The following is a 25,767-nucleotide window of genomic DNA, read 5'->3' as shown; positions in this document are numbered from 1 at the left end:
CTGTCTCAAAAATAAATAAGCATTAAAAAAAAATTTTTTTTTAAACAGAAATAAAAGAAGCAGAGAAGAGAGAACATCTCTTAAGAATTCTTAAGAGAATCTGGGCACTTGGGTGGCTCAGTTAGTTGTCTGACTTTGGCTCAGGTCATGATCTCAGTTTGTGGGTTTCAGCCCCATATAGGTCTCTCTGCTGTCAGTATGGAGCCTGCTTTGGATCCACTGTCCCCTGCCCCGCCCCCCACCTCTCTTTCATGCACCACTTGTTCGTTCTCTCTCTCTCTCTCTCTCAAAATAAATAAACTTTTTTTAAAAAGTGTCTTTGTGGGGCGCCTGGGTGGCGCAGTCGGTTAAGCGTCCGACTTTAGCCAGGTCACGATCTCACGGTCCGTGAGTTCAAGCCCCGCGTCAGGCTCTGGGCTGATGGCTCAGAGCCTGGAGCCTGTTTCCGATTCTGTGTCTCCCTCTCTCTCTGTCCCTCCCCCGTTCATGCTCTGTCTCTCTCTGTCCCAAAAATAAATAAACGTTGAAAAAAAAAAAAAATTAAAAAAAAAAAAAAGTGTCTTTGTGGGGCGCCTGGGTGGCTCAGTCGGTTAGGCGTCCGACTTCAGCTCAGGTCATGATCTCGCGGTCTGTGAGTTCGAGCCTCACCTCAGGCTCTGTGTTGATTGCTCAGAGCCTGGAGCCTGTTTCAGATTCTGTGTCTCCCTCTCTCTCTGACCCTCCCCTGTTCATGCTGTCTCTCTCTGTCTCTAAAATAAATAAACGTTAAAAAAAAAAAAAAAGTGTCTTTGCAGAGCAGAAGTTTAAATAAAACAACAACAAAGAATTAAGGGAATCCACACTGGGCATGGAGTCCAGTGCAGGGCATGGTCTCACAATGATGCGATCATGACCTGAGCCAAAATCAAGAGTTGGCAACTCAACTGACTAAGCCACCAGGCACCCCTGTATTTTATTTATTTTTAAATGCTTTGCTGCTGTTTTTACATTTTAACACCCTGAAATTAGAATGCATTTATAATTGGTGACATCTTTCAATTGTTGGCTATTTTTTTTCACATTTTCATTTTCTCTGAAATTGAGATATCTTACTATTGATAGTATAGTTCCACTTTCCTTTTTAAAAAAATTTTTTTAATGTTTATTTTTGAGAGAGAGAGGGAGGGAGAGAAAACAGTGGGGGAGGGGCAGAGAGAAAGAGAGGGAGGCACAGAGTCTGAAGCAGGCTCCAAGTTCTGAGCTATCAGCACAGAGCCTGACTTGGGGCTCGAATTCATGAACCAAGAGATTATGACCTGAGCCGAAGTTGGACGCTTAACCAACTGAGCCAGCCATCCAGGTGCCCCTGATGGTTCCACTTTTCAATGCCAATTTTTTTTTTTTTTTTTTTCCCATTAACTGTAATCTTGGCCCCTTTCTGGGCTTCTCTTGCTCCTAACCTCATCAGAATCACATCACCTAGACATTATGGGTAGGGACAAGTGAGTGAACATATTATTTGAGTGTGCAAGGATTTTGTGCATCCTTACTTAACTGATACATGTCTTACACGTACCTGCTGCTTGAGAAGCCAGGTAAATATATATGTAGCCCTGAGGCATCCAACTTAGTGCTCCTGATTTTGATTAGTCTGTCTTAATTTTGCCTAATGGTTTTTAAAAAAAATTTTTTTCTAATGTTTATTTTTTGAGAGAGTGTGAGTGGGGAAGGGGGGGGGGGGGGCGGGGAGTACAGAATCTGAAGCAGGCTCCAGGCTGTCAGCACAGAGCCTGACGCAGGGCTCAAACCCACCAGCTGTGAGATCATGACCTGAGCTGAAGTCAGATGCCCAACCCACTGAGCCACCCAGGTGTTCCCTGTCTGTTGTTTTTTTAATTAAAGTGTAACATACATACAGAAAAATGCATAAAGTAATGTAGCTCATGAGTTTTCACAAAGTGAACACGTAACTAGTGTTGTTTTAAGAAACAACATTACCAGCATCCCATTAGCCCTTTCTAGTTACCATCTGTTTTCTTCTTAAATGCAATGAAAGTATACATAGGGATGGTGACACTCTGTTGGTTCACAGGTGGGTGTGTGGCTCATGGTTATCTTGGGGGTGAATCTACTGGAAAGAGCTTCAGGTTTGGAGCCAGAAGATCAGAGTTGCATTGTGGTCCTGTTATTTTGTAGTTGTGTGACCTTAGGCAAAGTACTGTTCTGAACTTCATTCCTCTTTGATAAAATGAAAACAGTGTTTACTTTGCAGAGCTGTTGTGAGGATCATGTGAAATACTTTATAGATGGGACACACTGTCAGTGTTAAAAAGCCGTATACAAATGCTAGTCATTTTTTAGTAAGGGAGGTAGAATCCCAAGCAGGAGATGATGTGAAGCTAATGTAAGGAGAGAAAATGAAGAAGTTTGATCACAAAATCCATTCTCTTAACCACCTGTATTGCCTTCCTTTTAAATTGATATTGGTGTGGTCCTTGACTTTCTGTTAAAATTTCCTCAAATGAAAATAATATAAAGGGTCTAAAAGGAATCCCCAGAGATTTGGAATTTCACCCAGTCTGTCACTTGCTGTCAATGTGGGTGCCCCCAGAGCTGTGCAAGGCAGAGACTTTGACACAAGATTAATATGTTTCAGTAGCAAATGTATGCATTACCTCTTTACAGGCCTAATAAGCAAGCCCTCTTCTGATTATGTCACACTGTTCTAAAGGTGACCCAAATCTGTATCTCTAGCCCCAAATCATATTTTTCACCAGCTACTGTATTTTCCTAATTGTATGTCCAGTAGATACCTCATGTCTAAATCCAAATTTTCAAGCCACCTGCCAGATAGCATGATGGTTTAGATTATGAACTTTGGAGTGAAATAGACCTGGGTTTGAATTTTTTTTTTTAAGTTTATTTATTTTTGAGAGAGAGTGTGTGCAAAAAGGGGAGGGACAGAGAGAGAAGTAGACAGGATCTGAAGGGGGCTCTGCGCTGACAACAGAGATCCCAGTGTGGGGCTCAACCTTACAGCCCCTGAGATCATGACCTGAACCCTGAACCAAACTGACTCAGTTGGCTTAACCAACTGAGCCACCCAGGCGCCTGACGTGGGTTTGAATCTTAATTCTGCTACTCGTTAGCATCATGATCTTGGACAGGTTGTTTAACATCTTGTAACTTCTTGAAAGAGACAAACATCTTGAAAGAGAGTATTATAGCACTTGCCTGATAGGGTTGATACTAGTGCTCAATTAATGAAGTTACTGCTTTTGCATTCTTTTTGTTTTTGGCACACATGCTCATCTCATTCAAGCTAGGAAATCAGAGGTGCTTCTAGAATTTTCCTTTTTCTTTGCTTACAGTTGATTATCGGGGCCTGTCATAAGTGGTTCTCAAACTGTTGCTTTTTTAAAATTTATTTTTATTTATTTTTAATTTTTTAAATTATTTTGAGTGAGAGAGACCACCCACAGGTGGGGGAGGGGCAGAGAGAGAGGGAGAGAGAATCCCAAGCAGGTGCCACACTGTCAGCACAGAGCCCGACTTGGGGCTCATTCCATGAACTGCAAGGTCATGACCCGAGCAGAAATCAAGAGTTGGGCACTTAACCAACTGAGCCACCCGGGTGCCCATGCTTCCTCTTTTTTTTAATCACTGCTTTACTTCAGACATGTATTGGTTTTGCTCTGCATTGTGCAAAGCTTAATAGAATTACAGAACAACGAAAAGAAAAAAAAAAGAATTACAGAACAGACTCAGGAACCAGGTGGAAGCAAAGGGGACAGGGCTCCAAACATCCTTTACTTCAAACCAACTACTTTTATCTGTATCTTGGGTTTTTTTTTTTTGTTGTTTTTTGTTTTTTTAAGTATATTTTCGAGAGAGAAAGAGAGCAAGCAGAAGCAAGGGAGGAGCTGAGAGAGAGAGAGAGAGACAGAGAGAGACAGAGAGAGAGAGAGAATTTCAAGCAGGCCCTGACTGTTAGCGCAGAGTCTGACTCGGGGCTTGAACTCACCCAGGTATCCCTCTGTATCTTGCGTTGTATATGAAGATTGAGTCTGGAGGCTTCACTTTTAAAATATATTTTGAAACCTTTCATTCATTTAAGAAATGCTTATCAAGTATGTTCTATGTGCCAGGCATTGTGCTGAGTTCTAAGAATTCAGTGGCAAGCACACCATCTGTGATTTCATGGAACATATGATGGTAGGAGAAAGGAATTAATGAAATGCAAAAAGGCATAATTAGAAACTGAGTGCTGTGAAGGAAAGTACTATGGTGCTATGCATAGTAGGAACTTGACCTGGTATGGAACTGGGAACTAGGAACTAGGTGGTTAGGGAGAATTTACATGAGGGAAGTAACATTTGAGCTGAAATATGAAGGATAAGTTAGAATTAACTAGATGAAGAGGCAGGAAAAGAAAGCTTTGGGTAGAAGGAAGAGTGTGGACAATGCTAAACCATATGCAGATAGAACTTTCTAGTAATGGATTTTCAGACTCTAATAGCAGCCAGCATTCTCTGTGCTAGGTGTTGTGCTAAGCGCTTTACAAGTATTGTCTTAATTCCTTACAATGACTCTCTAAGAAAGTGCTATCACTATTCCTATTTTATAGATGGGGAAACGGGACACAGAGAGGTTAAATAACCTGCCTAAGGTTGCACAGCTAATAAGCTCTGGAGCCAGGATTTTAATTAGGCAGTCTAACTCTAGACCCCATGCTCTTAGCTACTGTGCTATGTTGCCTTCCTCTTGTTTCTTACAATTCTAGCTTGTATGTCATACAGAGTGAAACATAGATCTGATCTATGTTACTCCCATTTACTCTGTCTCTTTACAAACCTTGATTGTTTCCTATCACCTACAGGATAAAATCTGAATTCCTTAGTATGATGTAAGTACCTCACAGTTTAGTACCACTTATCCTCATCATCTGCTACACCTTCCTAAAACTGCATGCCATTGCTCAAATGTAATAAGCTCTGTCTTTGCACATGCTGTTCTCTCTGCCTAGAATGCTCTTTTTTTCTTTTTGGGTGAAACCCTACTCATCCTACTCATACTTTAAGTACTGGGCTTAAATGTTACTTCCTTGGTAAAACTTTTCTAATCATCCATCCCGAGTCAATCAGGCCGTCACATGTCCTCTAAAACAGTAACTTCTGTGTTCCTGTTCTGATATCTTTTCAGTGAAACAGGAATCCTAGGTCTTTTCCTTCCCACACCTGTGTTCCTAAGAGCTCTGGGTCTACCTCCACAGCGCCCTTCAAGTAACACCATTTTTCATTCCTGCTGCCCCTGCCCTGTCAGCAGCACTTTTATCTCTGCTGCTGCAATTGCCACCTCACTGTTCTGCCCCTGGACTCAATGTTATGCCAGATTCATCTTTTGAAAAAGTGCACACAAGTAAGCCTTCTGCTCAGGACACTGCCTTTCTGGTGTGTCCCCTAGAAGTCTAGACTTCCCAGTGTTCTCTCACCTTCCCGTTGGCACTGTCCAAGTCTGTGTCCTTTCACCTTGTATTAAGGTGAGTTATAGGTATGTTTCTTTCTCCACAGGATTGTAAACCTGTCTAGTTCATGTTTGAGTCTCCAACACAGTATTTACAGGTGTTTATTTCATGTTTATGGTTGAATGTCCCTGATTAAATTTCATTAGTCCCAAATAAGGAGTAACCCATCTTACATATTTTGAAGAATTTGTATTGCAAATAGCATTTTTTGTTTTGTTGTTTTTGTTTGTTTTAAAAATTTGGTCATAAAGTGGAGGGAGGATTTCAGTTTTAGGAAAATTGCTGGTGAGGAACTCTCATCCTTCACAATGATGCCAGATTCATTGGGGATGTTGTTTTATCTAATGATGTTCAAGTTACTTAGCATCTTTAAAAATGGAGAAAATGACACCTAAGACTTGCCCATACCATGAGTTAGTTGTAGCAGAAACCATTTGATCAAGGAATGTGTAAGTGCTTTGTACACCTAAAGGATTATACTGATAAGAAAAGTATAAGTTGTAGTTCAGGTGTGCTGGAGAGAGCCCTGGTTTTAGAAGACTTGAGTTCTGGCTCTGCAATCTTGCAGGTTGACCTTGAAGCAGGTATTTTCTTCTATTCTCTAAAATTGGAATAAACCTGTTTGTTTCTTAGGGTTTTTCAGGGGGAGATTAATTAAGATGTGAGACATAGCCTTCCTTACATTTTTAAAGTCTGTTAAAATGTTAGGTTTGTTGTTGTCTTTTTTTTTTTTTTTTTTTAAATCATGGCCACGTTAGACACCATTCCCATTTATTTTACTTACTAGGAGCATATTAACAAGTTTGGTTTTTGAGGCAATCTAGCATCCTATTTAGAAATCCAGCCCTTACTAATATTTGTGTTTGTTCATTTCTTTGGATATTAAAGGCATCCTGGTGTGATAGGAGAAGTAGATTTGGAACCAGAGAGGGGATTCAGTGCTGTGTAGGAGGTGGAGACATGGAAGATAAAGCAGAGGGGGTGGGAGGAGAGGGGGAGGAGGGGAGAAGAGAGAGGTGTCATCGGAGTTTTTTAGTTACTTAAAGCCTATTTTAAACAAACCAGATCCTGGGCAGAATCCTTATTCTCCAGCTGAAATCATAAGTTGTGTCAAATCAGCAGACCTTGCTCAGACATACAAATAGGTTGTAAAATTTCTGTCTCAGGCAGGAGATAGCAAATCTTCAGCAGAGTTGTCACATGTATTCCACTATGAATGTAGGTTGGGACTAGATGACCTTTAAGGTCTGTCAACTTTGAGATTCTGTGATTTGTTGACCAAGTATAGAAAGCTGTTTTTATTTAGGCGTTCTAGACCAATGTAATTATAAATTGCACTTTTGTCTGTGACTTTTATTTACAAAACCTTGTAAATACCTTGAGTATAGCTCCAATCAGCTTGTGCCCCATGCAAAATTGGTGCTACCAGTTTCCAAGGACCACCTTCTGTCATCTGAATTAGTAAAGCACCCACATGTGCCTTCCTTCGGGGTGGGACCCAGTAGGGTAAAAAACAAAATGCTTGTTTCTAGGGGACTTGCTTTTTTTTTTTTTTTTTTTTTTTTTGCAAAGGAAGCCCTAACTGGTGAAGTTTTGAGCAGATTCTGAGATTAGTTCTGTTACAAAGATTTTTGTTGTTGTTCTTGTTGAGAATGGTGTCCTGCAGAAAGAATCATGGGAAATTTTTAGAGTGCTTTAGATATGATCTATCTAATACCAATAACCTTCTTTTATTGAGACCCAAGCTAGGGCAGTGACTTTCCTAAAGTCATAAATTTAGTAGGTAGTCCATTGGGAACTTAACCTCCAGGGGCTTCCAGTACCAAATCTAGTGTGTTTTTACCACTGGTGTGGCTGTTTCCAGGAGTAGTTGCAAGTCTTTACGTTGAAACTGTTCCTCCTTCCGTTTCTTTTAGCTTTCTCATCATCAGTTCTGTGTTTGTGCACATTGTGCTAGATATGTTGCCTGTAGGGACAGATCCGTTTACTCCTCTGTGACAATGAAACAGGGTGAACAGGTTCTTAGGTGTTTTGTAGAAAAGCCCTTCTTCAGGGAGAACCAAATAGGGCCTCTTGGATGTTATAATGAATCCTCTCCGGGTTTTGATTTGCCCTCTGCTTTTCTCCTCTGGAAGTTACAGGCTTACCAACACTGCTTCATTACTCAGCACTACCCTCTGGAGAGGGAGGGTGAGGCTTGGTAAATAAGCTCGAGGTCAGGGTTCTGAAACAGCAGTCCTTCCCTCCAGCCAACGGTGTTTCCTCCAGCCTTCTTTCTCCGTGGCTTCTCACCCTAGAGATATGTCCAACATCCCTCCCAATAGAAAATTCTTCTGTTCTTGCCTCTTCAGAGTAGTTTTGGTCCTTTAATGTTTGTAAAGCTCTTGTATCTTCAGAAAAAAGCTCTTTAGTGGTTACTTTTAAGATTAGAACTGCTTTGAGGGGTGCCTGGGTGGCTCAGTCAGTTAAGTGTCCGACTTTGGCTCAGGTCATGATCTTGCGGTCTGTGAGTTTGAGCTCCGCGTTCGGCTCTGTGCTGGCAGAGAGGAGCCTGGAGGCTGCTTCGGATTCTGTGTCTCTCTCACTCTGCCCCTCCCTCCCACTTGAGTGTGTGTGCGCACGTGTGTGCACGCTCTCAAAAATAAAAACATTAAAAGATAATAAAGTTAGAAGTTTGATTGTTTTGATCAAAGAGTTGATTTTTATGAGGAGGTATAGAGGCACAAGGCTTCTTGGAGCCTCTGAGAATGTGCTATGTACTAGCTTTTATTTATTCATTCAATGATTGTTTATTTAAGAGCATTGGAGAATAATGTAGAGACCACAGAGACAATTTGCTACTTATGTGACTAAGTCACTTAATTCCTGAGACTCAGATTTCTTCATCTTTAAGATAGAAATAAAACCTACCTTATAGATTGTTGAGAGAACTAGATGAGATGACCATGTAAGAGGATGGGCTCTGGAGAAACCCATTTGGACTCAGATTTTGGCTCCGACACCTACCAACTGTGTGACCTTAGGCAAGTTATTTAATCTTTCTCAGTTTACTTTTCTGTAAAATAGAGATGGGTAATCATAGTATTTGTTATTGTGCCATTGGGTTACTGTGAGGATTAAGCAAAATAAAGCAGGGAAGTGTTTAGCATTGTGCCTGGTGCATACTAAGTGCTCATTAAGTGTTAGCTATTAATTACAACAGTAACAGCAAAAACAATAATGATAGTCTTTAGGTATTTATTATGCTAGGACATCAAGTGGCAGAGGAAAGACTAGAAGGCATTACATAGGGCAGTGGATCTATAAGAGCATTTGCCCTTGCCAACTTTCCTAGTGAGAGGGCCTGAAGGGACTGAGAGGCTCTCATTGGACCCTGGCCTATGGCTTCCTACAGTGAAGGCTTCTCTTCCAGGCTAGAAGGTTGAGATAGGAGTTCAGAGGGACTTCAGAGGACAGTGAGAAGACCAATCTGTCAGGGTGGAGCATTTGGGTAAGGGCATAAGTAACTCTAGTAGAAGGTAAAACTGGGTCCAGGTCATGGAGGGCCATGAATGTCAGGTGAATTGTTTGTATTAGAGCCACCCTACCCTGGGTCATCTCAGCGGAATTGCTCTCTTGCAGTCTTTCCTTTAAGCTTTTTAAAATGGTAATATACATTAAAAACTGTAACATTTACATTTGAAACAAAAATAATAAAACACCAATGCACCTGCCACCCAGCTCAGGAGATGTGATATTACTGGACCCTTTGAAACATCCTGTGTGCTCCATACCCATCACCAACCTCTACCTGAATGCTCTCCTGAATCTTGTGTTAGCCATGTATCATTTTCCTTCCTTCCTCTCTCCTTTCTTTTAAAAATGGTTTTACCATTTCTATCTTGGTCTTTTGAAGACACTGAACAGGGGCTGTGGAATCAGGCAGGAGCCATATGGCCTGCCTGTCACCTGGCTAGGCCAGGAGGAGGGTGGGGACACAGGAGGGGAGTGGCAGCACTGTGGTGGGGGAGGGAGAGGCTGGAGAAACTGGCCCAGCTCCTTGGGCTGTCCTAAAGAGCAGGCCCGGAAGCTTGGCAATTTTGGTGGAGAGGTTCCAGAGGAGAGTTCAGCCCTCTGAGGCTGCACAGCTGGAAGCTGTTGCCTGGAGTTTAGAGCTGTGGGGGGTGGGGGGGGGGTGGGGGTGGGGGGTGAGAATCTCTTGTATTCTTTTGAGACACAGTATCAACTCTTTAATGTGCTAGGGAGCTTCAGGGTTAGCACAGTGCCACATGTGGCCAGGACAGTTTTAGCAGGCCTGCCTCCTATTTTCACCTCATACATATTCTGGAGTGTTGATTGTGCCAGTTATTAAATTATGTTTGCCACTTGGCTTTTCTATAAAAGCTTTGGATTTTGCTTTGGTTTGGCTTTCCTGGTCCTTCTTTGAATAAGAACTTTCCTTTCTACCAATAGCAATTGCCAACCACAGACTGTGAGCGATCCTATGGGAATAAGTTACAGGGCTGGGAGAAGCAGGGTGATGGGAGTCTCTGCAGCAGTGGGCCTTGGTCTGACCCCCACCACTCACCACAGTCATTCTCTGGTGCTGAGAAGGTTAAATTTGGAAAGCTATCATCCAGATGTATTTCAGTGGGATAGATAACATGGACCCCTAGTGTGCTAGATACTGTGGGGGATCATAGAGAGATGGAACTAGTTATGCTCTTGAGGAGTTTACATTCTAGATGTGAGGATAAGACTTCCATGCGTCTACGGTTAAGGCAGTACAAGTACCAAATGCAGAAGGTAGACACGTTTTTCTGATTACCAATGGAATACATGTTTATTAAAAATAAGTTCAAATATGAAAGACACATACAGTGTAGAAAGTTCCTCATAGTCTGACTCCTCCTTAAGATAATCACTGATACCTGTTAAGGAGTATTTGAGGTGTTGACATTTGAGCTGGACCTTAAAGTAAAATCCAGAGAGGCAGACTGATGGAAGGAAAGCAGGCATCCTAAGGATCCATGCTCCCACTCCAGGGAGGAGCACCCTTACTAGCTTCCCTGACAAAGAGCCAACTTCTGCATGGACACCTTGGTTACAAGGTGCCAAAGTGCCCAGCTGGAATTAACCTTTGTTATGCACCACCTTGTGCCTTATGTGCTAGCCAGTGTGTGGGGCATCTTATAGATGTTATTGAATTAATTCTCATTATAACCTTTGTAAAGTAGATTTTTTTCATGTATATTTTTGTTGTAAAATAGGTATCTTTATTTTTGTTTTATAAATAGGGATATGGAGGCTCAGAGGTTACCTGCCAGGGTCCCACAGCAGCAAGCAGTATAGAGTTCTGCTATTCGCTAGGCATGTGATTTTGGGCCAATTATTTCATCTCTGTGGCTCAGTCTCATCTGTAGAGTTGAGTGGTAACAGTATCTGCTTCACCAGGAGCTTTCAGATGAATGAGTTAATACACATTAAGCCAGTGGAACAGTGGGTGTGTGGCACATAGTATGCACTCAGTAAGCAGTAGCTATTTACTATACCTTGTTTTCTCTCTTCTTAACATGATTTGTGTCATCTCCCCCACTTAAATCTATAGATGGCCTTTCTGTCCTCCCAGTCATCCCTCACACTTTTCTCTCCTTTACAGTTTCTCTCTCTGCTTCCAACCATTGCCTGTCTTCATCCTGTCTCTGCAGTGTCTCATTCCTCTTTTTTCCATTTTCCCTCATTTTACCCTCTTTTGTGGCCTTATCACCTGTCTCCTGTCGTGGCAGCCTCTGACCTGCCTCCCTGCTGTTAGCTTCATTCTTTTATATACCAGAATCATTTCTGAAAGTTCAGTTCTCATCGTATCACATCTCTGTGTTAAAAATAAACATTCACATCTTTATTCAGTTTCTTGGTTTCAAGTTCAAGATTCTTTAATTCTGACCCCACCTCACCCTTTAAGTGTGTTCCCAGACTACTTCCACAAGTCCTCTCTGCTTTTCCTTCCCCCCACCCTCCTCTATCTACTTCTGTCTGGGGAAATTTTACCTACCTGTTACAAGATCCAAATTGAAATATCACTTCGTTTTCTTAGTCTTTTTACCTACTCTTTTTAGAATTTTTATATTCTTTTGTGGGAGTTAGCACATACTGTCTTGAAATATAATTTTCAAGGCACATTTCTTATTTTCTGTGTAATTATAACCTAGATCAGTGTAGAGGCTGGGTTTAATTCATATTTGTATACGCCCTCAATGTCCTATAGCAGTGCCTTGCACATAGTAGGTGCTTAATATTTTTGGTCTAAATAAAAGATGGGGGGGGGGTGTCCTCATAACTGCCTGGTGAGTTTCTCTTGGAGTCTTGGTGAGAATCACTGGTCAGTGGGTGGAAATGCTGTGGTTTTGTTTTCTAAGAGGCCGACATCTTATCCGCCATGGAGGAGAGGCAGAGCCTGTAGGCTCTGCCCATGGGTCCCAGTGCCTGTAACTGTGAAGGGGCTCCAGCCAGTGCCTGAGGTACTAGGTCCCGTGCCTTGGCCCCTCGGCCCCTCCCCACAAATGCTCAGCGGAACAGGGGATTAGGTTCTGGCAGCACAGCTGGGATTTTGGCGGCCATTCCACAGTCGACAATAGCACGCAGCCACCCGGACAGGACCGCGCAGGCCTGCACTCCAAGGCCACAATCTGCCTGGGCTTCTTGTTTGGGTGGCCGAGGGGGAGGAGCGGGCAGAGCGCGGAGTCCTGGCCTCGCCACGCAGAAGGTACGGGCTGGAGAGATTCCCTCTGGGAATGGGCTTGGGGGGTGGCCTTGTCCCAGGGCAGGCGGCGCTCGCGAAAGGAGGCCGGCGCTTTGTGTGTGAGCGGCATGTGTGTGCTTAAAGACACAGCCGCCCCGCCCTGGAGCCGGCAGGAAGCAGCCCCGCGTGAAAGGGCCTGTGTCCTGCTCCCTCTCCAAAGCCTCTGTTCCCGGCTCTTCCTCCCTGCCCTGCGCGCCGCCAGGCAGGGGCTGAGCTAATCATCAGGGCAGTCCGTCGCTGGCCAGAGAGATGGACAGGCTGTCACTGCTGTGTTAAGAGAGCGAAGGGGGAGTGTCCGGGTGATACCAGGTTTGTCAGGCAGGCCACTGTGAGATGTGTTTTGTGTATTTATGCCACAGTTTGCCTTGGCTCTTGCCACTGTTGCCGTTCAGGATTTTTTTGTCTGCTGGCTCCTGCACCCCCCTCCCCCCTCCCCCCTCCCCTGCGTCCTAGTCTTTCGTTCGTGGGCCTAGCCTTCGCGGCCCCTCCTCTCCAGTGCGCCCCTCCTCTCCTTGCCCCCGACTGGCGCCCCTCCCCCCTCTTCCCGAGAGTTCCCTGCTTTCGCTGTACTCCCAGATCGCGGAAGCTTGCTGTGCCTTTAAAGAAAGCAGACTCCTGGCTGTGACGCACTTCTGGCTGTCAGCCAGGAAGATCGCTCCTGCCAGGCTGACTGAGAAGAAAACCAACAACTTTTCTTTTGTGTGTGGGGTTACTTTCCACTAGCCCCCCCCTTCCTCCTCTCCTTTCAAGATTTAAATGCTAATGGCGGATTAAAACCTGTAGATACGTTTGGCTTTGGGAGTCTGGTAAGGCCCCCCCCACCCTCCCCTGCACTGAGACTTTTTCTCCCTCCCTCTTTCTCTGGGTTTTTGTTCAAACATGGACGAGGGGGTGCGGTGGAGTTCCCCCCCCCCCTCCGCTTTCCTGCGCCATCCTTAAAGGGGAGGGAGAGGAGAGGGAGCGCAAGTAAACACTCAGAAACAGGCGCTGGGAGCAGAGCTTGCCAACATCCGGGAGTTGGCGCCTTTGAGAGCAAAGGGTTGCTTTCTTTTCCCCTCGCGTAGATAGATGTCAGCGTGTTTTTGTTAAGAGGGGAAAAGCGTGCGCCTGCACACTGAGCTGTAGAGACAGCTCAAGAGAGCTTCTCCATTCCTGAGTGAGGCCTGGGTGTGTACGCAGTGGTGGGGAGTGAAAAAGGTTCATTTTGGCCGCGGGTAGTGACCAGGGTAGGGTGTGTGAATACAGCAGTGGGGGCAGGTGCTGATGAACTGCTGAAGGGGGCTTGGGTGTGTATGTGCAGTATATGGCTATAGGCCCCAGGTCTGCTTCGTGATGGCAACCCTTTTGCCCACATCCTTCTGATCTGGACGTTGCAGAGCATGGGGGGGGGGGGAGGGGCAGATATCAGTAAGCCACTTTTGAAGAAACCAGGGAAATCTTGGTTTCCCTTGCATTCCTTCTCTTGTTCCTCACCAGAGCTCTGGGCCAAATTCTAGGCTACATAGAAGGGTTGGTCTGTGTGAAGAGGGGGAGGCCTGAGTCCAGAGTGAGTCCCTTTTAGGGGACCCAGGAAATATACCCAGCAAGCTGGTTTGCCCTGATCTCAGGAATGCAGAGAAACCCTGTGGAGTTAGACAGGACAGCCTATCCTGGACACCACAGGAGTTGAAAAGGATTGTATTTTTTCCACCTGGGCTGCTCTTGGAGCCACTGGTCCTTAAGCCTTTTATGTCCTCCAGGCCAAGAGATGCACCAGCAAGATATTTCCTATTCTGTTCTTTATGATGAATTAGTTGATGGTGACATAGCTTGGCCTTTGCTGGACCTCTCTGGGGTAACCTACCAGGTGAGGTCTGGGTGCTTGTTTGCCAGTGCCTCCTGACCTATTCCTCCCTGAGTTAGAGGAGGAGGAGGACCTCCCTCAAGATCAGGGTGTTTACTCTTTGGATGTGGGGGTTATTCGATGGTGGGATATCTCTTAGAAAGGTGTACAGAGCATGGAATTTTTATGGCTGCAGGCAGGCTGTCAGAGTAAGTAGTGGCAAATCTTGCCATTGAACATGGGCTTATAGATAGGACAGGCATTTTATTTTGTTTTAAATAAATGTTTATTATTTTTGAGAAAGAGAGCAGGGGGTGGGGGGCGGGGTGGTGGGAAGGGCAGAGATAGAGAATTCCAGGCAGGCTCCCCACTGTCAGCTCTGAGCCCCATGTGGGGCTCAAACTCACAAACCTTGAGATTATGACCTGAGCTGGAATGAAGAGCCTAACCAGTTGAGCTACCCAGGTGTCCTTATTTTTTTAAAATAGGCTCCACACATAGTGTGGATCCCAGTGCAGGACTTGAACTCAAGACCCTGAGATCAAGGACCTGAGCTGAGACCAAGAGTTGGATGCTTAACCGACTGAGCCACCCACGTGCACTCAGACATTTCCCTTGTGAGCTCTGAGCCTGTGAGCCTTTGGAAATAAGGGATAGAGAGGGGGTGGGGCTTGGGAAAGGATGCCTTGAGGTGGGAGTTTGTGTGGGATTTGGGCCAAGAAATTCTGGGAGTGGGAGCTATCACCTAAGAGAATGAGCTTTCAGTGGAGGCAAGGGCTTGTGATCAGTACAATTTTGTAGTTTTCTGGGACCAAATTTCACTTTGGTGTTATCTTGAGGTAGGGCTGGTGTTCTGGCAGGCAGTAAGTGAGTTAAAGATGGTCTCAAAAGGAGCTGGCGGGGGCTTAGGGTAAGGAGAGCAGTGCTGCCACAACACGACTCAGACCCTCTGGCATTTGACCTATCACTTAGTTAAACCCTTGGAACTGAAACTTTTCTTGAACAGACCCCAAAGCTTAGCAACCTGACCCTCTGGTCTTGGTCCTTGCATCTGAGCAGGTGGTTTGCATTAGCTTCAGTCCTGGTAGGAAACCATGGCTAGGTTTTAACTCTTTAAGACCCAGAGAGGGTACAGGCCAGGTGGCTATGCGTCTTTGAGTGTCCTTTTCCTTGTCCTGATACATCTTTTCTAGAAACAGAGGGATTCCTGTAAATGTGGGGCTTGGTCCTGATGTAGGAATTTACATTATATCGGTTTTGAAAATGTAAAGAGGATGCAAGGCCATAAGTTTATAAGGTAGCTTCTTCTATGTCTTGTGTCTTGGTTCCTTCTTGAACTCGGGAAAGAGAGGGCACCTTATCAGGTCTGTGAAGTCTCTGTTTCAGATTCTGAGGGTACTTCTTTTCACATAAATGGGTAGGTGGGAACTCTGAAGGTGCCTTGAGAAGCCTTGGTTTGTTTGTTATTTGGGGATTGTGGGTGGGTGGTACCTGATCACGTTGGGTGGATCTCAGATCCTTTTGTGAAATGGTTCTGAGCTACAATGCGGGGATCTGTTTTTCCATCACCATGACCATCACCCAGTCTTCTGGGTGGGGCTTGCCTCAGATTTCAGGGGGAGGGTGGGGAGGATGGTGCTTTGGCTGGGAGCCCTCAGGTTCTAAGCCAAGGCCTGCTTAAAGCTATAGTCCCAATCTGAAGACTAGCCATGCCACTGGCTTCAATCATTCGTTAACCAGAGAAATGAGTGGCTGTCTGTCCTAACAGCTCCCACCTCAGTGTTCTGTCTCTGGAAAAGTGCTTCTTTATGGGCTTTGAGGTGACAAGGTCATTCTGGAGTGCCTCATGTTAAGTATTGGATTCTTCCTGTTTCCTTGCCTGGGGAGCCCAGAAGAAGGCATTTGGCCTTGACACCAGTTTTCCTGAGCAGTGGAACTAGTTTTAGACAGGCTCCCCCAAAGAGGACATAAGGGTTGTAGGTTTTGCCTCTGAGATGAAGGGAAGAGGTTGGTTAAACCTCAGGTCATTTTTAGCAGCACAGCTGTGGAATCTCTCAGAGGGGGCAAGATCCACCTCCGGTTGCAAATAAAATTTCTGACCAAAATTTTGGACCTCTCCAGACAGCAAGTCTAGAGGCAACAGTGGGGATGAGGGGGAGGTAATCTGGGCCTCATTTCCCTTGTTCCTAAATAGCTTAGACTTTTTTTTTTTTTTTTTTTTTAAGAAGCCCCAATAGAACATGGCCATTGCTGCCTTCACCAGGACCAGGCATGGTCCCTCTAACTTTAGGCTGGCCAAGCACTAGAAGAGTCTTTTTGTGGTGCAATAGTTGAGACCATCTGTCTTCATCCTTGCTTGGCCCCAGGGTGCTAGGCATTCAGTGCTGATGGATAGGCCATGCTGGATGAAAATCATCCAAGACTGAAGAACATTTAGGCCCTTTAGCTTCTTTGCCCTCCTGAGAGTTCCCTTTACCACTTCACTTGGGTCTTACCAAAGCCCAGGTGAATTGGCTCATTTCCAAGACTGTGATGTTGGTATTACAGGTGGGTATTATTGGCTTTTGTGGGGTCAGGAAGCACTTAATTATAATTAACAGTTATATTTAGCATTTAATTATTTTCTATTTAATGCTTCGTGTATGTTTAATATCATTCCTCATCCTGCTGTAAGCTCCTCAGAGGTAGGGGCCATGTCATTGTCTCCCATTTCCCATGTGTCTTCCAGCACAGGATGAACATATGTATGGAACAAGAAAATAACCTTTTTGGTTGTTTGATAAGCACTATACACTTGCATAGGAAGGAATAAGAAATGATGGGGAGTGGATTACCATCAGATTTATGTATATCTTTCCCCTGCTAGACAGTGGGCACCTTATGGACAAGAATGGAGTCCCAACACATTGAACACAGAAGGTGCCTAGCAAATGTTGTTTCCAAAGAACCCACACCTTAGGGGATACTAATATGTGGGGAAAGTTACAGGTGATGTGACTCTTAACCACTCTTGTTCTTCTTGGAATAGTGACAGACTGAGTACCTGTGACAGGAGGTGGGGGGTGGGACTGATTGCCCCCATGATTTGTGGGAATTCTGGGAGCTCCTGGGAGGTGTTGAGGAATATTTAGTCACCAGCTGTGTGGTCTCTTGGGCAGGTTGGCAGGCAGTTGGCTGATTCTCAATGGGAAGGGAAATTGGAAGCAGGAATACCAGGACAGGTACCTGATCCTTCATTAAATGTCCCGTGAGATCTCTGCCAGCATTGGATGTGGCATCATCCAGTCCCTCATTTGAACCATGTCTTTGACATTTCTGTGGGAGATATACAAATCCAGAATTTGGAGAGTTTTCCCTTTAAGGACTTGTTGTTAGGTAGAATTTGGATACCTGCAGAACGAGCCAGAAATCAACCTTTCTGCTTAAGATTAGTGATTGTTTATTGTATACCTACCATATACCAGGCACTATGCTATTTGCGTTATCTGCTTGGTCTTGAAGCATCACAGTGACCCAGGGAAGTGTTTGTGATTACCGTTTTGTAGAGAGGAAACTGAGACCGAAAGAACTTATGCTACTTGTCCAAGGTCACAAGACCAAGGTCACATGGGATCACCATTCAGACCCATGCCTGTCTGAAAAGGCATGTTTGTTGTTTTATTTTTTTATTTTTTAAATGTTTATTTTTGAGAGAGAGAGAGTTCGAGGATAGGAGGGGCAGAGAGAGAGGGATAGAATCCGAAGCAGGCTCCAAGGCTGTGCGCTGTCAGTACAGAACCCAATGCAGAGCTCAAACTCATGAGCTGTGAGATCATGACCTGAAGTCGGATGCTTAACTGACTGAGCCACTCAGGCACCCATGTTCCATGTTTTAAGGGCACCATGTCCCAAAGAGGAGGGTTGAAGAACAGCCTTGAATGTTATATTTTCTGTGGAACAGAAAGATTGCATGTAGAGCTTGTGGACATTGAATTAAATGCAGGATTCTTTACTGTTACAAGTTTTACAGTAATTTTATTTTATTAAAAAAATTTTTTTGATGTTTATTTATTTTTGAGAGAGAGAGAGACAGAGCATGGGTGGGGGAGGGGCAGAGAGAGAGGGAGACACAGAATCTGAAGCAGGCTCCAGGCTTGGAGCTGTCAGTACAGAGCCCGATGTGGTGCTCGAACCCACAAACCATGAGATCATGACCTGAGCCAAAGTCGGATACCTATCTGACTGAGCCACCCAGGCACCCGAAGTTTTATAGTTATTTTATTTTATTTTATTTCATTTTATTTTATTTTATTTTATTTTATTTTATTTTATTTTATTTTATTTTATTTATTTTTAAAATTTTTTTAATGTTTATTTATTTTTGAGAGAGAGAGCACGAGTGGGAGAGGGGCAGAGAGAAAGGGAGACACAGAATCCAAAGCAGGCTCCAGGCTCTGAGCTGTCGGCAGAGCCTGACATGGGGCTCAAACCCATGAGCCGTGAGACCATGACCTGAGCTGAAGTCAGACGCTCAACTGACTGAGCCACCCAGGTGCCCCTATAGTAATTTTAATGTGTACTTTGAGCTTCTTTCTCAAAATTCCCATGGTGCCTTGGTAAATTTAAGTGCTGCGTGAAGAGAGATTTATTTAAATATTAAGAGCCAGTAAATTGAACCACTTCCCCCTTAATCGTTCATCATGGATATCTGATATAATTAACTGCTCTTCTTTTGGTTTTCAGGTGCATTGGGGTGACTGTTTGGTGTCACCAAGATGACACTCCATGCCACCCGGGCAGCGGCACTCCTCTCTTGGGTGAGTAGTCTTCCTCTCTTTTTGCTGAGAATTTTCCCAGAAAGTTTGGAGGGGTGCGAGAGGGAACCAGGGCTATGTAAGGTCCTCTCATCTCCAGATTAAGGAAATAACAGTTTTCCTTTGCCTTTCTCCTTAGTTTTTAACTTTTATTATCCCTGGTGATGTTGCTGCTGACAATGGTCCATAACTCTGCTTGTGTGGCTTAGAAGAGTATTATCTTCTAAGCTTCTGTATACCTCTTAGGAGAAGTATAAATTTCTTTTCTCATGGGACAGTTGGCTGCAGCACGGCATAGAGACCCATCTTCATTTGCTTCCTTTGCATTTTCCTAACTAGAAGGGTTTATGCTGAACTTCAGTAACATGCAGGGACTTTGGTCTTGAAAGGCCTTTTATTGTAGGGCAAGGTTCTCCTTGCTTTCTTTACCATGTTTCTGTCTGTTTCCACTGTTTTCCTGTTGCCTTCTTGATTACTTAAATCCTTGTGCTAGATCTTTTCATACATTTGTCCAAGACAAACAATGGCAAATGAAGGAGTAATACCGAGCACTGGGAACATAAAGGTACAGAGAAACAGAGGAGGCCACAGAGTGTAGTGATGACAAGCATGGACCTTGGAGTCAGACAGCCTGATAGAATCAGCACTCTCACCTGTGTGCGTGACCCAGGGCAAGTTACTTAGCCTCTCAGCACCATATTTTTTAAATTGAAATAAAAATACATCATAGAGTTATTATGAGGACAATGAAATAATGTTTGTAAAAAGCATTAAGCACAGTATCTGAATAAATAATAATTCTTGATACTTAAAATATTGCCAGGGCATGCTATATGGTACAGGGTATTTTAGTAGTCACCCTGACTACTGATCAATTAGGGCCAAGTGAAAAGCCAATCAAAAAAATTACAGAATAGTTTGAAGGACATGAATTTTTAATTTCCAAGTAGGGTGGGCTTAATAAGACATTGTCTTTAATTGCTGTAAATCTCTAGTCAGGAAATGTGTTCAATATACAGGATGTACAAGGGTGCCTGGGTGGCTTAGTCAGTTAGCGTCTGACTCTTGATGTCTGCTCAGGTCTTGATCTAGGGTCATGAGTTCAAGCCCCATGTTGGGCTCTGCGCTGGGTGTGAAGCCTACTTTAAAAAGAAAAAAAAAAATAACAAAACGTACATTCTTAGTCTTCAGTTTCTGAAGTAAATGTGAATTTTAGTTGTACAGTTTAAAATGGGTATTTTTATATTTATAGTTTACTTATTTTATATTTACATTACATTTCAGTTTATTTTTCAATCAAAAGGTCTCATGTTTATTACTGAACCAACCTACTGGTGCAGAAGCATAATGACAGAGAAAAGTCATTTCCTTGATAAAACAGATCTGCTGTTGAGGTAGTGGGAAGGTGATGGAGTAGGATGTAATGGAATAGGAACATACGACTTTCAGGCAGCATAAGTGTGTGCCATCTCATGTATGATCCCTTGTAGACCCAGCATCGTTCTTCTCCAGAGCTGCCTCTTGGAGTTGTATCAGATTTTATTATCAGTTTTTATCCGAATCCACTGGAGAATGGGACGATTCTGCTTTTGTTTCTTGGCCAGGAATCGCTTGATCCTGAAAGTCTTGTGAGAAGACATACTGAGAAACCGCACCACACAGCACGATGGCAGTAGCGGAGAAGAGGAGAGTCAGTGTTTTATATCTATGTTAGAAACATTGTCTCTTCCTTTTCCGCCCCTCATCCCCAGGAAGGGGCTGGTTGTGAGCTATGTCTCTAGTTCAGCGGATTAACTGAATATTGGGGGATCCTTTAGCCACATTATTTTATTTTTTTATTTTTATTTTTTTTAATGTTTATTTATTTTTGAGAGAGAGGCAGAAGGTGAACAGGGGAGGGACAGAAAGAGAGGGAGACAGAATCTGAAGCAGGCTCTAGGCTCCAAGCTGTCAGCACAGTGCCTGACATGAGGCTTGAACCCACCAACCGTGAGGTCATGACCTGAGCCAAAATCTGATGCTTAACCAACTGAGCCACCCAGATGCCCCTAGCCACATTGTTTTAAGTTCATCAGTTTATTTATTTAGATCCTAGGTTTGGTTTTATGGTGAGTACTACCATTACAGAGAACAGACATAGGGTTAGTCTTATTTAACAGCAGATACTTGCATACTTTTTTCAAGAGTCAGAATGAACATGCATTAAAATTATTAATATATAGTTATATAGAAATCTTCAACTTAAACAAAAGATTGGGGCATCTTGGTGGGTCATTTTGTTAAGCATCTGACTTTGGCTCAGGTCGTGATATCCTGGTTCTTGAGCCCAAGCCCTACTTAGGGTGAACACAAAACCACAAAACACCACCTTAGGTGAGCCCCGCTCCTCTCTCTCAACACCCCCCCCCCCCCACTCCTCCCGGGATTCATTCTCTCTCTCTCTCAAAAAAAAAAAAAAAATATATATATATATATATTTATATATATATATATTTATATATATATTTATATATATATTTATATATATATATATTTATATATATATATTTATATATATATTTATATATATATATTTATATATATATATAAATATATATATATATATTTATATATATATATTTATATATATATATATAAACACATATATATGCATACATACACAAAAGGCAGCTAAAGTGGATTTTATGATACTGTAGATACTGTAGCAGCATCAAATAATACTTGTTACATTAGGGGGAAGAGTGGCATAGAACACACACATGTGACAATTATAGTTGTGGTTTAGCAAAAAACAACGTAGGAAAAAAGACTAGAAGGAAATACTTCAAAATACTAAAAATGCATGGATTAAAATACTAGAATGAGTGGGTTCCCTCCCTACCAGGTTTTCAGTAATTTATTTTATTGTGTCAAAATGAATTTATAGTTTGCTTGAAGTGTATCTTGAAATTGTTCCCTACCCAGAAGTTACCATGAATAAACTGTTATAGGGAATAGGGAACTTTTTAAGATTCAACAACCTTAAGTAACTCTGAAAACCTTACAGGCAGCTCTTGGGTTGTTTATTGTTTAGTGAGCTCGGCCCTCACTCTTGTGTTTTGAACCAGACTAATGAGCTTCTCCACTTCCTCAGCTTTCCAACAATTTCTCATTTGAGAGCAAAATAATGCACAGGAAGAAAATACATGTTTATATCCATGAAAGAAACTGTTGCTGGATTCTTACTTAATTGGTGTGGGATGAATCCAGATTCCTTAAGTGACTTTAAATCCGCTAACTGGTGTGATTTTTCAGTCTTGTTAGTGACACAGTCCTTGAATGTTTTTCTTAGATTACAGGTATTAAAAGGAGGCTGTTTTGGGTGCTTAAGTCTTGGCACTCTCTTCATTTTCAGCTGATGGAAAAGGACCTTGGCCTGGTCCTTCAAATCTTCTTCAAAATCTTCGAAAATTTACACTCGCCTTTCCTGACTAATTAGATTAAGTGTGACAAGATGGTATAAATGTATTGTCTTTAAGGCTTCAAAGAGAGGTCATATTTTATGTTCTACTCTTTTTTTCCCCCTTAACTTTTAGCCTATTTTAATTTAGATCCATCTAGAAGTTGTTTTTTTTAAACTTTTTTTTATATTTATTTTTGAGAGAGAGACAGAGCGTGAGCAGGGGAGGGGCAGAGAGAGAGGGAGATACCACATCTGAAGCAAGCTCCAGGCTCTGAGCTGTCAACACAGAACCCGATGTGGGGCTCAAACTCATAAACTGTGAGGTCATGATTTGATCTGAAGTCGGATGCTTAACTGACTGAGCCACCTAGGCGCCCCTAGAAGTTGTTTATATTTTTAAGTTTATTTATTTTGAGAGAGAGTGGGGAAGGGGCAGAGAGAGAGAGAGAGAGAGAGAGAATTCCAAGCAGGCTCTGCACTGTCAGCACAGAACCTGATGTGGGACTCGAACTCACAAAGTGCAAGTTCATGACCTGAGCCAAAACCAAGAGTTGGACACTTAGCTGACTGAGCCACCCAGGTGCCCCCCTGCCTTTTATTTTTAAACATACATTTAAAAAAATTTTTTAATGTTTATTTTTAAGAGAGAGAGACAGAGTGTGAGCAGGGGAGGGGCAGAGAGAGGGAGACACAGATGCTGAAGCAGGCTACAGGCTCTGAGCTCTCAGCACAGAGCTTGACTCAGGGCTGGAACCCATGAACCGTGAGATCATGACCTGAGCCAAAGTCAGACACTTCACTGACTGAGCCACCCAGGTGCCCCTAAAAGTTGTTTTTAACATAAAAATATTTAACTGAATAAATAGTATCATTTCTGTGGCTGAGTCATTGTTTCTTTTTATTTAATACTCTTGATTCTCTAGTGCAGTCAGCCTGTTTAACTACTGAGAAGTAAAAGTTTTGCTACATCTACTTCATTATTTTAATATTAATAATAATAGTGCTTTGTATTTAGCACTTGTATTTTGTAACATATTCTTGCACCCATAATTCCATTTGAACCCACACCAGTCCTCTAAAGTAAACAGCAAACGGGGTAGGAATTCCATCCATTGGGCAAGTGAGAAAGTAGGTACGGAGAGAAATAAGTTGATAACAAAGGTTCCTGGCAAGTTCGTGGAAGACCTGCACCCAAAATCTTTATCTGGGAGCTCTCATCCCAGTACCAATTCATTCATTTCTTCATTTATCTACCTTTCTTTCTGTCAGATAATCTAGTAATCTCTACACCCAGTGTGGGGCTCGAACTCACGACCCTGAGATCAAGAGTAGCATGTGCTTCCGATGGAGCCAGCCAGGCGCCCCGTAGCCCAGTACCTTTTAAAGAGCACATTTGTAAACAGAAACTACTCATTGCACATAATAACCACTGTGCTGAAGTTCTTAAAAATACCTTGTTAATAAGCAGCCTAAGTTCCCTCTTACCTCAGTCTTGCATGTGTGATTGACTGACTTAGCAAACCCTTTGTTCCTCTGGTAGTAACAAAGGTGAAGTTCAGCCCAGGCTTCTTCTGAACTTGATGCCTTTGGAATTTCTGAGGTTTTCCTGGAGAAGTTGACTGTATATGCTTGTTGAATAACCTGTGTACCTGACTCATTCGCAGGTGACTGACTGCTGGTGAGTTTTCTGGTTGTAAAGACTGATTTAGGTGGATGCCTGCCTAAAGGCAAAGAAGAGAAAAAGGCAATTGAATCAGGATTGCCAAGTTTCTCTCTGGGGTTCCCAGCTCTTCTTTTCCTCCCTTATTTTTTCTTTGTTATCTTGTTCTCTCATCATTTCTCCCTGTGTCAGCCAAAGGTTTATGTCTGGGAAGGATTTTTAAAATGTGTAAATAACAGGGGTACCTGGGTAGCTCAGTCGGTTTAGCATCTGACTTCAGCTCAGGTCATGATCTCGCGGTTCCTGAGTTCGAGCCCCGCATCGGGCTTGGTGCTGACAGCTCAGAGCCTGGAGCCTGCTTCGGATTCTGTGTCTGTCTGTCTCTCTCTGCCTCCAACCACCCCCCCGCCCCCAAATAAATAAACATTAAATAAATTTTATTATTAAAAATTTTTTTTTAACATTTATTCATTTTTGAGAGACAGAGTGTGAATAGGGGGGAGGGGCAGGGAGAGAGGGAGACACAGAATCCGAAGCAGTCTCCAGGCTCTGAGCTGTCGCACAGAGCCCGATGCAGGGCTCGAACTCACAAACCACGAGATCATGACCTGAGCTGAAGTTGGATGCTTAACCGACTGAGCCACCCAGGTGCCCCAACGTTAAATTTTTAAAAAATGCATTGGCAAAATTTTGTATCTGTGTGATAGTATATAAAACATACGTAGTATTTAATGTAAGTTTTGAATAGATATTTCAAAGTCCACGAGATAGAAAGGGCTATAATGTGAAAATTTGAGCTATGGAGGGTTATAATGTAAATATTCAAGAGATACAAAGAGCAATAATACAAAAAACCTTTCTTTTAACCCGCTTCTCTGACTCCCCTGTCCCTAGAGGCAGTGGTGGTACAGGACAGTTTCTTGTGTGTGCTTCCAGAGCCATTTTATGCCTAGTTATAGTTAAATTATATCCCTAGTGCTGAAGCATCTTCGGAGAATTTTGGCTCTCATTTAGTTGAAGCCAGAGGAAGGGGTCTGAGGCTGCACGCAGGTGGCTGTTACTGGGCACGTGGCTGCAGCAGGTTCTCTCCGCTGAAGTGCAAGCTCTGAGGACCAGCTGTTCTTCGCGCCTGCGGCCTGCAGCTGTGGGCACCCACTGTGAGCAGGCTCATTGTCGACATCTGGGGAGCACGGCCAATGCAGTGCTCCTCACACTCGCAGTGGGTCATCAGGCTCTCCCCTTTGTTTCACAGGTGAACAGTCTGCACGTAGCCAGCCCCGTGGAGGCCGTGCTGCAGCTCCAGGACTGCAGCGTCTTCCTCAAGATCATTGACGGCATGTGAGTATACACCACACCCCTCTCCAGCCTCCCACGTGAGGCTGAATGTTGGGCTGGGGACCACATTTACTCCCTTTCCTTGCCGACAGCTGTGACCAGAAAGCATGGGCAGGATTGCCAGCGTGGGGCCCTGAGGCAGGAGCACACTGAGCTCATTTCCTAGTCACTCTATCTCTCTATGGGAAGAGGTTTCCCTCTGGTCCCATCCCATGGCTTCCTCACTCTTGCACAGGAGAGCCTGCAGGTCTCTGTGCTTTCACAGGATTTCAAGAGTCTGCTCTGGGGCTCCCTGTCCTCTTGTCCTAGTGAGAGTCTTCCATACCTTCTCGTGGCTCTGGCCTGTCCTTACCTCACAAGCCCTCCTGGCAACCTGTAAGGCCAGGAGGAAGAAAGGGGAATCTCTTGCACTTAAGGGAAATAAGCAGCACCTA

General features: G+C 43.6%; 1 protein-coding gene and 1 pseudogene across 7 annotated transcripts in view; one reads left to right on the top strand and one right to left on the bottom strand.

Moving 5' to 3' along the window:
• The window catches only part of NUMA1 (nuclear mitotic apparatus protein 1), a 72,486-nt gene that overhangs the window by 18,835 nt on the left and 27,884 nt on the right, over positions 1 to 25,767 (top strand). For 2 of the 7 annotated variants that reach the window (XM_019449659.2, XM_019449652.2), the window contains exons 1-3: positions 12,898 to 13,087; positions 18,826 to 18,899; positions 25,251 to 25,336. In XM_019449659.2, coding sequence (XP_019305204.2) covers positions 18,858 to 18,899; positions 25,251 to 25,336 — 128 coding nt within the window. In that variant the 5' untranslated portion in view covers positions 12,898 to 13,087; positions 18,826 to 18,857. Of the gene's footprint in view, positions 1 to 11,988; positions 12,246 to 12,396; positions 12,591 to 12,895; positions 13,088 to 18,825; positions 18,900 to 25,250; positions 25,337 to 25,767 lie in introns of those variants that run through there. The other 5 variants (XM_019449654.2, XM_019449657.2, XM_019449655.2 and 2 more) reach the window with 4 other exon arrangements.
• Positions 20,215 to 20,540, bottom strand: LOC109267133 (60S ribosomal protein L39-like; annotated as a pseudogene).

Source organism: Panthera pardus, unplaced genomic scaffold (genome assembly GCF_024362965.1).
Source record: "Panthera pardus isolate Hobbes unplaced genomic scaffold, ASM2436296v1 HiC_scaffold_12, whole genome shotgun sequence".
Classification (NCBI taxonomy): domain Eukaryota; kingdom Metazoa; phylum Chordata; class Mammalia; order Carnivora; family Felidae; genus Panthera; species Panthera pardus.
The sequence above is the reverse complement of the archived record's forward strand: the minus strand, read 5'-3'. Positions and strand labels throughout refer to the sequence as shown.